Genomic DNA, 16,674 nt, shown 5'->3' on the forward strand with positions numbered 1-16,674 from the left:
GAACAGACTGTAGTCTTTTTAGTCAGTCTTATTTATTGTATAATGTGGATATATTAGAAAATACTCATTTTGAGTCCTTGGGCAAATAACTTGTAAGCACTGACTATGTGCGAGTCATTGTACTAGGCTCTAGGTAGTTAGTGGTGATCAAAACAGACAAGGTGATTCTGCCCTTGGCCATTTCTGCTGTAATCTGGGAGCTCTTGGGTTGGGAGCACCTTGTGGTGGGGGCACCGTGACTGGGGCAGAGACCAGAGAGGTGGACAGGATAGTGGTTGTTGCAAGTGTGTGGTTATGGTGAAGAGTTTGGGCTTTATTCTAACTGTAATGATAAGCCATCACAGGTTATCTGCAGGGGAATCCAACTTCAGTTTTATAGGGATTATTCTGGGTGGTTGGTGGGAGAGAATCCAGTTAGAGAGTTTGTTATAATGCAGGCAAGGTATGATAGTACCTTAGATTGGAGTAGGGCTCAAGAGCTAGAAAGAAGGAGATGGACACAAACTGTGGACAAATTAACCAACTGTGGTAGATGGGATGTGAGGATAGGAGGGCGATGAGGGCAAAGGGCAGGTCAAGGATGTTTCCAGCATCTCTGACTTGAACAGCAGGGGAGGGGGAGATCCTGTGTCCTGAGATTCTGAACGCGGAGGCACAGAATTGGAAGGGATGGGTCCAGTGCTCAGCTTGGGGGCAGGTTGAGCGTGAGGTAAAGATGTGTTTCTGAGCTGGGGGAGTGCAGGGACTAGCCTGCTCTTCCTTGGGCCGTGGTAACTGTTTTATGGTCTGGGTACAAGTTAGAATAAATAAATCACTTCCCAAACCAAACAGGCTGAACTGGTTTCCAGCTTATAGATGAGTTGCTGTAACAGATCATGCCTCTGTGGTCTCTCTTCCAGCTCAGCAGTCTGAAATTTTGTATATATTTGATGAGCAGGATGAAACAACATTCATTTAAAGTCAGTGCTCACTTACTGTGATTTCTTCTCTTTGGTGTTCTTAGAATTATGCTTGGCAGGTCCGTGGGGTCAAGTTACAGATTTGATCTTCACATGGACCATAAGGATTTTCTGTTACCGTGTTAGAAGCTGCATTCTTCACTTTTGAAGGCTGACTTGATAGCTTATTTGGAAGGAAAGTGGGCCATAGAGTTGGTATGAAGTATGCCCATTTATCTTTGCTACTGAACATCCCAGACTTACATTTTAGCCATACTGTACTCTAGTGGCCTTCATTTATAAACATGGATCCCAAAATATATTCTGCACATCTCACATTGGCTATGGTTCTCTCTGTCTTCCCATTAAGTTTACATTTGTTGTGAACATGAACCACATCATTTTATTCATCCTTTGATTTGCTACAGCCAATATATTTTTCCCCAACAAATAGAAATGGGTTATTTAGGGGCTGCAATTGTAGGGTTTTGTTCTTTGCAATGTCTCTGCAGTTAGGCACAGAGACCAGCATGTGATTGGCATTTTATATTTATTAAATAGAGGAGTGCCCTAAGGAATGGCTAAGTAGACATTTTGTGAGAGGGAAGGGGTAACTCAGTTTTCAAAAACCAAGAGGACAGGAGGTATTCTTCCTATAAGATTATGCCTCTGGAACCTACTGAGAAATTAAGTGTGCAAAATGGAAATTTGGGAATCCAAATGACACAATGCATTCTAGAAACCACAGGAGTGGAATCCCATGAATGCGTGCCAAAGAGAGCAAGAAGAGAGGCAAAAGGAAAAGCAGAGGAAGGGGGATTGCTAGAAGAGGGGGATGGCACCACAGGAGAGCACAGGATCCCAGGAAGGCCCCTGTGGAGGTCATGGCGAGAGGGATGCTCAGGGAAAGGGACCATTGGATTTGGGCAGAAGTCAAGCAAGTGCAAAACGAGCCTGGATGTAGTGTGAAATAATATTCGGGAAGTTCCGCTTTTTTTTTTTTTACACTGCTCATCACTAATGATTCCCTTTGGGGTGTGGGGGGATTTTTCTTAAGCAAAGACCCAGTTTTGATTTTGTGCTGTGCATAGCCTAGCGTCATAGGACACTATTTGTACTGAGATCAAAGGGTTCATTTTGTGATTTCTTGTAAGCTGATTACTTAAAAATCAAGGCCGGATTTTTCCATTGCTCCTATTATAGGTATTGAGGTTTTATACTAAAATTATTTAGGAATGGGGTGCCTGGGTGACTCAGTGGGTTAAAGCCTCTGCCTTCGGCTCAGGTCATGATCTTAGGGTCCTGGGATCGAGCCCCGCATTGGGCTCTCTGCTCAGCAGGGAGCCTGTTTCCGCCTCTCCCTCCGTCTGCCTCTCTACCTACTTGTGATATCTCTCTCAAATAAATAAATAAAATCTTAAAAAAAAATTATTTAGGGAATGTTGCAAAAAAATCACAGTAATTGGAGATTTGAAAATAGACTTGAATGTCAATGTGAAAAATATAGACTGTTTCTCTACAATAGCCCAGGAGCTCTTCAGCTGAAATTTTGTTAAGTTCTCTAATTCCTGAGAATGCTACAGAGCTATAATAATAAGATCGTGGCAATAAAAAAAAAAACCAAAAACAAAACTTGGATTGTGCTAATAACAGGGGTGTACGCAAACACACATATACACATTAATGTGTAACTTTTTAAAATTCTTTTTTTTTTTTTTAAAGATTTTATTTATTTGACAGAGAGAGGGAGAGAAAGTGAGCACAGGCAGACAGAATGGCAGGCAGAGACGGGGAGAAGCAGGCTCCCTGCCAAGCAAGGAGCCCGATGTGGGACTCGATCCCAGGATGCTGGGATCATGACCTGAGCCGAAAGCAGCTGCTTAACCAACTGAGCTACCCAGGCGTCCCAATGTGTAACTTTTTTCTTGGTCATTTCTTAGAATGCATATGGGAAGAGGATGGGGAAGTACATTTGAGCCTTGTTAGGATGCTACCATTTGCATAAAGCTTTCTCTGCACAGGTGAGATTACCTTAGAATATTGAAAAATGTAGCCACTGTATATTTAGCATCTGCTTCGTTCCAGATGTGTTATAATAATCCTAGAAAGGAGGTATTATCACCTCTATTTTAAAGCGAAAAAAGTGAAGTTCAGAGAGTTCAAGTAATTTGCCCTAGGTCTCAGAGCTTCTAAGAAGAACTGTACCCATTTTTGCCCCAAAGCTCACGTACCTTCCTGTGTCCTGTCTGAATGAGAATCTTTAATCAGAGTAAGTCATGTATTTGGTTGGGAGCCTAGGAAGCTCCATAGATAAAAACCACTAGATGAGAACTTTTTCCAGCATCCCGGCCCTAATCTGCCTCTGGACCTATATCTGCAATTGACATTTTTCTTCTTCCTTCCTATTACAACAGACAAGGTTGTTCTCTCTAAGGACTTGATACTTTCTGTGTATCTTTTGCATCTTTAGTTTGTCTCTCTTTGCTAGCTTCTTCCCATAAGGATAATCAATGCCCTCACCAAAGCAAATACCATCTGTACTGGTTAGTGATTGCTGCATAACATACTACTCTAACTCTTGGCGAAGCTACAGTCTGATTCATTTAGCTCACTGTTCTGTGGCTCAGCAAATTAGGCTGGGCTCTGTTAGACTCACTTCTGTGACTGTGGTCAACTGCTGGTCAGCTACTCAGCTTTGCTTCAGGGGCACGAGCTGGCTAGTGGCCAGTGCCATCAGGGTGACTGGAGTTTGTGTCTTTCCTCATCTAGTAGGCTAGCCCAGATGTGTCCACTTGGTTGCTTGAGAGCATTTCCAGAAAGAGCAGAAGGCTGTCGGTCATCTCAAGGCCCACACTGAGAACTAGTGTCCTTTTGTCTGCATACTGTCAGCTGGAGCAAGTCATAAGGACAGCCCAGGTTTGGGGTCGGGGGGAGTGGCGAGGGGGCGCAGGGTGGAGAAATACTGCTGAACTTCGCACTCTTTCTTGTTACTAACTCTATTTTATTCTGTAAGACCACAGTAGGGACTAACATACCTCAGGCCGACCCATGTATCTCAGATGTGGTCTTCTGCTGTCACTGCATTCAGAACATAGTGTGGCAATGGTTAGCTTACTTCTTAGCAGGAAATAAGTTCCTTAAACATGGTGACTGTGTTTCAATCTAGGATTCGGCACATAGCAAGTGACTTTTAAAAACAGAAATTTGTGGCGCCTGGGTGGCTCAGTAGGTTGAGCATCTGCCTTTGGCCCAGGTCATGATCCCGGAGTCCTGGGATCGAGCCCTGCATCGGGTTCTTGGTTCGGTGGAGAGCCTGCTTCTCCCTCTGCCTCTGCCTGCTCCTTCTCCTGCTTTGCTCTCTCTCTCTCTGTAAAATAAAAAAATCTTGAATGAATGAATGAATGAATGCAGAAATTTTTGTGACGATAAAGCAGCCTAGCAGTTGGTAACTGGCATTATGGAGTAGAAGATAGAAAATCCTTGCATTTTAAAATCTGCCTATGGAAGTTTAAAAGCTTTGGGGCAGGGCGCCTGGGTGGCTCAATGGGTTAAGCCTCTGCCTTCAAAATCAGGTGATTCCTGGGATCAAGCCCTGCATCTGGCTCTCTGCTCAGTGGGGAGCCTGCTTCCCCCTCTCTCTCTGCCCGCCTCTCTGCCTACCTGTGATCTCTGTCTGTCAAATAAAAGAGAAAATCTTAAAAAAAAAAACAAAACCAAAAGACTTTGGGGCGGAATGTATTGACTATATCAAAATTAAATATTTCTTTAAAAAAATTAAGGTGGTAAAGAATCCTGTTCAGCATTCTGAGTAGAAATCATTATTAAATATTTACACACTGTCTTTCTAGGTTTTTTACAAGGTTACAAATTTGTTTATAAGAAGACAACTCTTTTTTTCCATGGTGTATTTGTCAGAGAAAGCATACGTATCCATTAACTGGTCCGTTAGGATTTGGGAGAAAATTTCTATTTTAGAAAATGTAAATGAGGAAGGACAGCATCCTGATGTTACTCTGGAAGACACTGAAAAAAAAAATGTTTCTCTCAGATGGGATGTGGGATATATACAATATAAGCTCATCTTTAGGTGAGCATACCTTATCGGTGTATTAAGTCTTAATTGACGGATTTTCATGTGCGTTTTTATGTTTCAGGTTTGGCTGTCTATATATCTTTCCCAATTCCTAAAACCCGACCGTGTTTTCTCAGCACTGGTTTGATATCCAACTATGCAGCGGAGATCAAGGGGAATTAACGCTGGACTTATTCTGCTCCTCTCTCAAATCTTCCATGTTGGGATCAGCAATATTCCACCTGTCACCCTCGCAACTTTGGTTCTCAACATCTGGTTCTTCTTGAATCCTCTGAAACCACTGTTCGAGTCCTGCCTTAGCGTGGAGAAGTGTTACCAGCAAAAAGACTGGCAGCGCTTACTGCTTTCTCCTCTTCACCACGCAGACGACTGGCATTTGTATTTCAACATGGCATCCATGCTCTGGAAAGGAATACACCTGGAAAGAAGACTAGGCAGTCGATGGTTTGCCTATGTCATCGTCACATTCTCCTTGCTCACTGGAGTGCTGTACCTGTTCTTGGAATTTGCTCTTGCAGAATTTTTGGATGAACCTGACTTCAGAAGGAACTGTGCTGTAGGTTTCTCAGGTAAGGCAGACAGATCGCTAAGGGAGCATGCATGAAGATGGTAAGGGAGGTATTACTGTTGACATTTTAGGAAGCGAGCGTCCCTCTTTGGTGAGGAACTGAATTCTGAGTGGCTAAGGATTGCTGGAGCTTGGGTTTTGGAGAGAAGGATGATTGGAGCAGGGGAGAGAAGATCATGCTATTCTGTTTTAATGCTGCATCATTCACTCTTGGACAGTTTGCATCAGGGTCTGCTCCAAGGTAGTTCGTAGGAGATGTAGTTCTAGAAATACACACTGGGCTCCTTCATGGTGGAAAGACCCAGTAGTGTATCTGTGATAAGGAATTCTCCAAAACCATAAGTTTGCCTCTCAATAAACGCTTAAATCCGTGTATCACACCTTACCATGGCATGTTCACTGTATTTCATGAACCATGATGGTCACTCTCCCTATATCTCAGAGGACGGAAATGGCCATCTGGGCCGAAATGAGGTGTTCTAAGAATTAGAATGTGAAGAAGAGGGAGGGAAATAGTGCTGTAACAGAAGGAAATCTAACTCTTCCCTCTACTTTCCCTGCCATCTGGCCCTGTTCCCTTTAAGATACATCCTCATAGTGCCAGTTGTGGGAGAAGAAAGGAAACATGCCCTACCCTCAACATGTCTTTCCAAAGAGGTTAGAAAAATCACATTTTCAAAGTATTTAAAAAAAAAATACTGCTATTTTTTTTATGGAGTTAAAAATCACATAGCATAAAATTAATGATTCTGACATGAAGAGTTCAGTGGCATTTAGTGCCATTTTTGGTATTTTATTCCCATTTTACGTGTTGTCTATTTTCCAGCATCCTGAAAGTCAGTATAAACTTCTGCATTAACAAACATCAAAAGACCGATTACCTTGAACATTGTCTTTCTACCAAAAGTTGGGTTGACTTGTAAAGAAAAGGGTGTTCCAAAACCAGAAGTGGGATAGAGTCAAATAATCATTTTCATTTTCAGTTAGTTTTCTTTGTAAACGTGGATTATTGCCATATTTGGATTGTTGATATTTGTGTGCTTTTTACTCTCTTCTAGGAGTTTTGTTTGCTTTGAAAGTTCTTAACAACCATTATTGCCCTGGAGGTTTTGCCAACATTTTGGGCTTTCCTGTACCCAACAGATTGGCTTGTTGGGCAGAACTTCTGGCTATTCATTTCCTCTCGCCAGGGTAAGTGTTTACTCCCAGAGAAGACAAATGAAGAACCTGATGTTCCAGGGAGAAAAACTTGTAATAATAATGAGGTAACCAGTTTTTGTTTTGTTTTGTTTTGTTACAACAAAGTTTATTCTTTAAGGACGGCACTGAGCCTACTCGTTTGAATGTCAAACGTTTCTGAGTTTGAATCCTGTCAACTGCCGAGCCCTAGTATTTGGGTCACTTTGCCTTGTCTGAGCTTCAGTGCCCTCACCCTTTAAGTAGGAACAAGAGAACCTGATACACAGATTGGAGGATCCGTATCCATGAGATTGTCTGTTCCTGAATTCTAATAATAGTAATGCAGAGAGGCACATAGAAACCACATAATCATAGAGATAAAAAATTACAAGACATGTTGACCTGGTACTTTTAAGTCATCTCAGTTGTGAGGTGTCTTGGTGATAGAACTCTTTAAACAGAAGACTTGACTCACAATCTCAATATGTAAAATGGATCCATGATGAACTATTTAGGGTTGAGAGCAAGCTTGGACCCCATTCCCTTCGTCTTACCCCCGTCTTGCTGTGGTTATCTTAAGAGGCAACCCCAGGGCTCCAAGGAATACAGTGGGGGAGCCGCTGATCTAGATGAATCCTTTCCTTTTCAGATGAGGACAAGAAGAGTTGGAGGTCAAGGTACTTTTCAAAACACTTCTTGGTAGATGCTAGCATAGTAAGGGTGTGGACCTCCTGACTCCTGGACTGGTCCTCCTGGCTGGGGTGCTTTCCCACTTTGATTCCTATCTCTGCTTTTGATTAGAAAGAGGAGGGTGAATTGTGCTGTTCTCCTGCCTCCCACCAGTTTTGCTTCCCTTAGTCTGTACAGGCTACTGGAAGCACATGGTTTTTGTTTATTTTTACTGTAGGGACCTGGATAGATACTCTTTGGAGAAGGAGGAAATTTAGGAAGAAGTAAGGAGGGTGCTTTGCTTATTTTTCCTTTAAATTTTTTAAAGTTTTGGCCATTTTTCCTTTCAGACAGCAGTTTTATTTTGCTTTTGGTTCCTGTGGCTGTGTTGGGTGTTGTACTTTATTTGAGAATTTTCTCCCTCCTCCATGCCTCAGCCCAGTAACCTCAAGAGAGAGTCCCTTCTCTAATGCTAATTTCCCATCATGGGCAGTCATTGGCAGCTGGTCTGCAAAAGGCAGTGATGTGACCACTGAACACCACTCATTTGCAACTGTATTGTTACCTTGTGACAGTTCTGCAAAGAAAGCCTAACAAAATCTTCAAAGTTTTCTTTGAAAAAGGGTCCAGTAATGTCTGTCCCTTCTCTGAACAGGCCTCTCTATACCTTGTCACTCACAGTTCCCTGACTTGCTTGATGTGACTTGCTTCTCTGTGTAGAGGAGACTCCTGTTTGTGACCTCAACCAGCATTCATATTGAAATCACTCCCTCCCTGGACACTTGAACTTTTATTCCACGATGAGTCCGTTTGAATAGCCATGCCTTTAATATTCTCACGCAACCATTTCTGAAGACTCTCGCTCACCATGCACTTTATTTTTTTTAGGGTCCCCCCCTTCCATGGAAAAGGCATGGTTGCATTTTTATGTAATATGCTTATTCTGCATGGAGGGACCTGATATCCTGAGCCTGGGAATTACATGAAATTTCCTATCTTTGAAGTTTGAGAGAATGAATCTTTTGGTGTTTTAAGATTTGACTACTTTGAATGATAAACTTCTGATACCCAAGCATCTGCTTCTGCCTGTGTCTAAATAAAGACCAAGCTAAACACTGGTCCAGGAAACTAAGAAGCGAGGAGGAGTGCTTCTTTGAGATGGATCTTGGAAGAATGGAAGAAACCAGAGCTCTCTTTGCTTTGCATTGTTATTCTCCTGGTGGTTGTCAATTAGAATTTGCACTGGGAAAACACTGTAAATCTTTAGAACAAAGCCCGCTTTATTGTCAGACTTAATGAGCTGCCCTCTGGGGAGAAAAAAAACCTGCCAAGCAAACATTTGGTGGACCTCTGTGTTTTAGGAAAGCCACGGAATTAGTAATTTCCCCCAGTTACAGCGTCTAGTGGAGGGAAGCCACTCCAAACAGCCAGCCATTAGGCACTGTGAGGGGTTGGACTTGACCAGGGCAGTGAAGTAATCGCACTCATCTGTTGGTGCTTTTGCTTTTCACAGTACTTGTTTGTCCCTTGTTTTCAGTGATTGCTGTGCCTTACATGGTCCTTCCATTCCCTGGCTTGTCCTGGGACCCTGCTCGGGGACTATGTCTGAAGACCTGTCCCTGCCCCAGAGGCAGCCCAACAGGGAAGTGTGCAGGGCCCATCAGGAGGCTGCCTCCTAGTAGACTGGGTTCTTGATCCTTCCCACCCCCTCCCCCTCCGGTAGATGGAAGAAAGGGGGTCTGATGCCAAGTGTTACTTCTAACCTCTGCAGTTTCTCAGATGAGCCCAAGGGAAGCTCAGGGAAATGAACACTGCACACTGTGAGACAGCCCCACAGTGACTGTACTCGAGGACAGTGGTCATGTGTGAAAGATCTGGGCCGACATGGTAGCCGTGGGACCTCCGGGGAATCCTGCAGCTTCTCTGAGCCTCAATTTCCTCCTCTGTCCATTGGGAATGTTACTTGCTTTCTCTGTTTCCTAAGTCAGTTTTGAGGAGTCCAAGAGGTAATCTATATGAGGGCGTTTATAAATTATAAAGTACTTCTCTCATCATTTTTATTATGAGATGAATCCCTGGAAGTGTGTAGTGTCCCTGAAATGAATCTTATTTCTTTTTCTTCCTAAAATCAATAAAATAAGTCAAACTGTTTGCTTCAGTTCTGTCTCTCCCCTGCCCCTTGATCCTGCTTGACTTTTCCACCCAGAATGGCAGTTAGCAGTTTAAAAATTCCCTTGGGCTACTCATAAACACAAAATTAAGCGGGCCATGACTGCATTTGGACCCTAAGAGGTTCTTTTGTATAATACAATAGTTCTGAAAACATTAGCCCCTAGGCTTTGATACTGCTTCACTGCTAATATTTGATGAGAGGAATTACTCTGACTCTATGAAAAACTTCTTGGTTAGATTGACCAAATGAGAGAAAAATAGATTTAATACCTTTTTTACTTATTCCAGTTTTTTTAATTGTAAAAATTTTCAAAGTAAAGAGAAGCTGCTGGACCATTTGAAAGTAAGTTGCACACATCAGAGTAACTTCACCCCTAAAAACATCCAGCGTGTATCTCCTAAAAACACATGGCTTTATAGAAACACATTACTGTTGTCGTATTGAAGAAAATTAACGGGAATTCCCCAGTGTTGTTTAGTAATTAGTTTAAATTTAAAATTCCCCATTTTCCAAATGTCTTTTGTAACTGTTGAGCTTTTTTTGGGGGGTAGGTAGAGGCATAAGAGGACTAAGATATGGTTAAAGTTCATGCATTTGATTGTATTTTTTTGTTCCCTTTTAAAGGCAGTCCTCCTACCTTTTTATTTTCCTATGACATTGAGAAATAACTCATGGAAAAGTTGTGAAGAGACCAGGTTTTGTAGAATGTTCCAACTTCTCGATTTCTTGTTTACTTGTAGGGTTACTTAGCTCCTTCCTTTAGCCCCCGCATTTGTGTAAACTGGAAGTTAGGTACAAAGGTTGGGTACATCCAGATTAAACTGGGTTGTTGGCGAGAATACTTCATGGGGTGATACCATCAGGGTACATAATAACCATATTACATCATGACAGGAAGGACATAATGCCGGATTGTCCCTCTGTTAGGGATTCTAAGTTTAATCCATTAGGATAGTGTCCATTGTAAGGCTACATCTATCCCTTTGCACTTGAAAAACAATCTGGGAGTGGTAATTGGACATCATGCAGATAGTTTGTTAATAACCTGCTGCCTTTTGGTTCAGTATTTGCCAGTGATGGCCCTTGTCTGAACTGGTTGTTTCAGAGGGAGCCATGAAGAATGATTTTCTGATTCTATCATTCCTTCTACACTTATTAGGTGGGGTCAGTCCAAGGTTAGAGGTTAAAACCCAAAGGCAAGGGACTGAGGAAGAGCAGTGTTCTGTCAAGGGGAGATCTGCGTTTGGAAGGCTTGAAGCTATTCAGTTTTGTGGGTTCTTTTTAAGGAAAAAAGAAAACAAAATTGAAAACAAAAGTAACACTTTTAAAAAGCACAACAATTTGCAATTTTAAAGAGCTAACAAATACTATAAACATTAAACAAATCCATTAAGTAATATTCTGTTAACTCCCTGGCATGCCTTTAATTTTTCCCCCCCCCCCCCCCCCGCCCCAGGTTTGGCTGAGTGCTTTTGATCTCTTCATCTGACAGTAATTTGGCGTAGCATTTCTGTAGAGAGAATAACATGGTGTATCAAAATTAATTTTCCATTGGAAGTTTAGGAGAACTTCTTTTACAGCTTATGTAAATTTTTAGCTTTGTTTTCTGATTTGGAGAACATCTCCATCAAAGTGTTTTTTCATACACACTGTAAACTTTCAGGGCTTTTCAAGATTACTTGTGCGGTGATCAATATCTAATGTACTTTGAATGATTTGGGTGTTGTCACTGATCTTTAGTGGCATGGTAGGAAATTCACATTTTCCTCATTGATACTAATACTTTGTGCCAAATCAACAAGAAATGTAAATATTAGTGCTTTTCATTAATTGGATTACCAGAACTCTAAAAGCCTATTTATCCCTTCTGTTTATAGCTTTTGATATTATTTGAAAATATTTTTGAGAGCTACAAACACAGGAATTCTGATAAAGTTGATTTTGCATGATTCTCAAAAGAGAAACAGAAAATGGGTGGCTCATTTGTGATTGCATACACTGTGTTACCGAGTAGATTCCTGGCAGAAGAGAGCTTCTGTTTCATGGCTCTTTTCACTGTGTGTTAGAGGGAACTGAATTCCCCCATTTATAGTTTTCCTTGCTTGGCGATGGGGAGAACTTTCTAGACGCTGGACTCTGACACTGGCATGATGACTATATTGCCAGTGCTCTCTGCGCCAGGACAATTGAGAGTTATGTGAAACTTCTGCCCCTCTGCCTTCTGTTACAGTTCAGATTAAAGATGCAGAGTGGGCATTAAGTGGATTTCCTGAAGCCATTCCTCTGCCCTGAAATAGACCATGAACCGTGTAATAAACCCCACTGAATCCAAACTAAATGTAGGTTCAACTCAGCTTCCCTTTTGCCAGATCCCTGGCAAGTGAGAGGCCTGCTGCTCTCGGAGCTTCTTGGCAAATTCCCCTATGGGTTCTGTTGAAAAGGTTGTCCTAGCGACACCTCTGGGGAAGGGAAAGGAACTGGAGAGGCCTATACATGGTAGGCAAATGGAAGGGTTAAGGCATAGGAGTTTTTGTCAAGTTTGGAAATGGAGAGAGCTTTGAGAATAGGAATTGGTAGTCAGAAGACAGGATGTTGGAGTTTTTACTGGTGAGCATGTCTGTGTAGGTATGAAACTGGAGGAATAGTGGCTCATTAGAGTCAAAGAGCTTAACAGGTGAGGTGGTAAGGTTGAGGTGTTGGGTGGATTGTCTAGCTGGGGAGTGATGCCACCCAGGGTAGTTACAGGAGATAGGGTAGAGATGAAAATAGTGAGATTATTCCAGAGTCCTCCCTGGATGTCAGGAAGTGATACTCGAGACAGATAGCAGGCAACATCTGAATTAGTCTCTTATTGCTGCTGTAACAAATTTCCACAAATGTGGTGACTTACAATAACAGAAATTTATGCTTTCATGATTTCTGGAGTTAAGTGTCCACTTAACTTAGTCCACACTAAACTGAAGTCATGGTGTTAGCAGGGCTATACTTTCTCAGGAGCTCAGGAGGAAATCCATTCCTTACTTCTTTCAGCTTCTGGTAGCTTCTCACATTCCTTGGCTTATGGGCACATCCCCCCAAAACTGCCAGAATCACAATGCCTTCTCCTCTTCTACCTGTGTCAGATTTCCCTCTGCCTCCCTCATATAAAGACACTTGGGATTGCATTTAGGACTGCCCCTGATAATACAGCATAATCACCCCATTTCAGAGTCTTTAACTTTGATTCAGACATGGATCTATTTCACGGAGTCATTATTTGTCATTGTCAAAGTCATTATCAAAGATGGGTAGAGAAGGTGATGAAGATTCAAACTCAAAATACCGGCCGCGTGTGTCTGAGCCTCTGGGAGTACATCTCCTTTCCTTTTCTTTGGCATACCCTTTATTCTTTTCTCCTTGTGAATTCCTGGTTGCCCTTCAAAACCTAAATCAGATAATGACCTGTTCTGTGCTGCTTTCCTGGATTCCTCCAGGCAGGTTAATTCTTTATTTTTGTTCCAATAGAGTTTGTAGATTTCTGTACCATAAGCACTTTCTTCATTATAATTTGTCCTTTTCTTTTCCTTCTTCTCTAGGCTAGGAGCTTCTTGAGACTAAGCACTTTTTCTGACTCATCTTTGTATCTTCCTTATCTCCTTGACACGTAGTCAAATTAAGTAAATATTTATGGTTGAATGAACTTAAGTTCATTGTGGGCGGACATCATCTGGTCCATGGAGGAAGGGGATAGAACAAAAAGGTGGAGGGAAGTTGAACTCTTTTCTTTCTGTCTGCCTATCTGAGACATCTGCCTTCTCTTGCCCTTGCACTGGGACTTACACCATTGGGTCCCTGGTTCTCAGACCTTCAGACACAGATTGGAATTTACACCATTGGCTTTCTTGCATCTCCAACCTGCAAATGGCAGATCGCAGGCCTTCTAAGCTTCCATAATCATGTGAGCCAACTCCTTATAATAAATTTATATATAAATTACATGTAAATATGAATACATAAATTATATAGAGAATAACTAACTATGTTATATATCCATCCATACTATTGGGGTGTTTCTCTGGAGAACCCTAATATAATCATTGAAGGGACATGTAGTTTCTGTGTTTGCTTTTGGTCTGAAATGTTCTGATGGATTCCTTTATGACACCTGTCAAATGTTTTAATTTTACTGCTTTTTTCAGTTGATAAGGCGGACCAATAGCTCATTGTTTTAGAACTTGATATCTCATTCAACTGTAAGGAGGGAGTAACTTGAGCAACTTTGAATTAAATCTTGAGCGAAAACAGAATGTTAGTTTTTCTTGTGCCTTTGCTGTTGGGGTTCTTGTTATTTTTTTAATTTTTTATTTTTTTAAAAAAGATTTTATTTACTTATTTGGCGGAGAGAGAGAGATCACAAGTAGGCAGAGAGGCAGGCAGAGAGATGGGGGGAAGCAGGCTCCCCACTGAGCAGAGAGCCCAATATGGGGCTCGGTCCCAGGATCCTGAGATCATGACCTGAGCTGAAGGCAAAGGCTTAACCCACTGAGCCACCCAGGCGCCCCTGGGGTTCTTGTTAAATAGTGACCTGAATCCATGTCTGTGCCTTGCTACCCCTCCCCCCACAACTTCACAATTTAGCGAAAGAAACACCAACAACTAACTGAAACAAAGCAGAAGGCAGAAATTTTAGTTCGATAAAATCAGAGGAACAAAAAAGGGGGATAATTAACTCTGATTTGAGAAATCAGGAGGCTTTGCAGAGGGGAGGGTATGTGCATCGAGTGTTGGGAGATGCCATGGGAATAGAAAGAACAAAAACCAGGAAGCATGGTAAGTTTAGGAAACAGCAAAGAATCTGCCCCCATACACTGAGAGTTAAGGCTCGCAGTGTTTCCTGCATGTGTCCTTTGGTACACTAGTTCCTGAGACGCTCCTGCAACAAGATTCCCCAGTCAGCAAACACAGCACATGTGTAGTTTCTGTGCTCCAGTCCGTTGGCCACTTGGCACATGAACACCTTTTGAAAGGTTTGGGAAATTACTTCAGAAATAAAGAAATCAGGGTAACCAGTTAGTTTTCCCAGCTTATTCAACGATGGCATCTGTTTGTTTAGCACTCGCATGAAACAGTCTCTACAGAACAAGTGTCCTTCAAGGTACATTCTATGAACACCCGGCTCCAGAGTTAGTATGGCAAACTGGGCGGCAGTTTCATGGATTCCAACCTTGCTTGCTGAGAGATGGCTTTAATTTCTTTCTTTTTTTTTTTAATTTTTAAATTTTTTTAATAAACATATAATGTATTATTAGCCCCAGGGGTACAGGTCTGTGAATCGCCAGGTTCACACACTTCACAGCACTCACCATGGCACATACGGCTTTAGTTTCTAATGAGGTACAGCCATGAACTGACCTGTGGCTTAGGAAAGAAGACCAGGAATTGTCTTTCGATTTAGTGGTTGGAGTCTACGTGAATGTTGACCTAAACTAGAGAAGAAACCAGAGACCGGAACTAGTGCAGGGTCTGAGAGGGAACACATGGGGGAGAGGTTGCTGAGGCCAATTTGATGGCTTTTGGGGGATAATAATAATGACTTTCCTGTATGGGGGACTTCCTGTTGGCCAAGTGCCATTGTAAGCTCTGTGTCTTCGTTACACCTACTTTGTGAGGGAGGAGTAATTACTTCTCTCAGGAGATGAGGAAACTGAGGCATAAACATTGTTTTAAAATATCTTACTGAAGTTAGTCAAATACCAGCTACTAAATGGGATAGGATAGTCAATGAAGTTAAGCTTCAGCAATCAGGTCTATGAATTCAACCTCTAAACCAGTGGTTCTTAAACTTTTTGGTTATTAGACCAACTTAGGGTCTTAAAAATTATTGATGACCCCAAAGGGCTTTGGTTTATGTGGATTATATCTATCAATTTTGATCATACTGGAAATTAAAACTGATTGGGACGCCTGGGTGGCTCAGTGGGTTAAAGCCTCTGCCTTCGGCTCAGGTCATGATCCAAGGGTCCTGGGATCGAGCCCCGCATTGGGCTCTCTGCTCAGCAGGGAGCCTGCTTCCCTTCCTTTCTCTCTGCCTGCCTCTTTGCCTACTTGTGATCTCTGTCAAATAAATAAAATCTTTAAAAAAAAACCCTGACACTATTTTAATATTCATAATACACTTAAAATCATAACCTCATTTACTAACGATAATTCATTTAAAATAATAATAGTAAGCCTAATCCAATAGGTATTCACATAAATAATATTTTTTATGAAAAATAAGTATATTTTCTACACCACAAAAAGGGAGATGAATGGCAATAGAAATTTTCGCAAAACCCACTGCTGGTTAGCTTAATAGAAAAAAAAATCTGACTTCTATATTTGCTTCTCCAGTTAATCTGTTGAGCTACATCATTTTGCTGAAAGAGAATTTGACCTCACACAGATGTATGCTTGGAAAGATTAGGAGAGAGCATTTGAATAGCCTTTTCAGATAACTGTCGATATTCTTTGTACCATATCAGTACTTGGCAAGTGGTACTTTCTTAAAGGCTAAGGGTCTATGGAACACACTTTGAGAACTGCTGCTCTAAGCTCTCATGCTGCCTCTCTAGTCACACGAAGGTTTTGTAGCTCTATGAGGAAAGATGGTGATGTAGAACCTGGACAAGGAGAATCCTTTCCAGGGGTGCTTCATGCTGTCAGGGATGGGAGAGGGAGGGACACTGTGGGGTGTGTGAAAATCCACCTAACCACTGAAACTGCTCAGTAGCAACTGTCAGCATGAGCCATGAACTCTTTGTTCCAAGAACAATGGCTCCTTGTCCCTCTTATCCCAGAGACGGGCTATAAAATCTTCCTGTGTTCCCTGTGGGACAGAATTTTTTAGACTGCATGGAACGTCCTTGCTGCATCGAGTTCTCTTCTTCCATCTGCTTACGTTTTGTGGGAAGTCGCTTCTGGCATGTTTGTCTAAAACACAACACAGGGTTTTTTTGTTTTGTTTTGTTTTGTTTTGTTTTTCCCCCAGCAGTACTGAGATAGGGAACACAAAGGAAGAGGACAGTGGTCAGCT

The 16,674-nt window shown here is 41.9% G+C and overlaps 1 protein-coding gene across 6 annotated transcripts in view; it reads left to right on the forward strand.

The window, feature by feature from the left end:
- Positions 1 to 16,674, forward strand: part of RHBDD1 (rhomboid domain containing 1) — a 123,841-nt gene that overhangs the window by 21,615 nt on the left and 85,552 nt on the right. For all 6 annotated transcript variants that reach the window (XM_059393609.1, XM_059393610.1, XM_059393605.1 and 3 more), the window contains exons 2-3: positions 5,093 to 5,600; positions 6,658 to 6,790. In XM_059393609.1, coding sequence (XP_059249592.1) covers positions 5,168 to 5,600; positions 6,658 to 6,790 — 566 coding nt within the window. In that variant the 5' untranslated portion in view covers positions 5,093 to 5,167. The remainder of the gene's footprint in view (positions 1 to 5,092; positions 5,601 to 6,657; positions 6,791 to 16,674) is intronic.

Source organism: Mustela nigripes, chromosome 3 (genome assembly GCF_022355385.1).
Source record: "Mustela nigripes isolate SB6536 chromosome 3, MUSNIG.SB6536, whole genome shotgun sequence".
NCBI lineage: Eukaryota > Metazoa > Chordata > Mammalia > Carnivora > Mustelidae > Mustela > Mustela nigripes.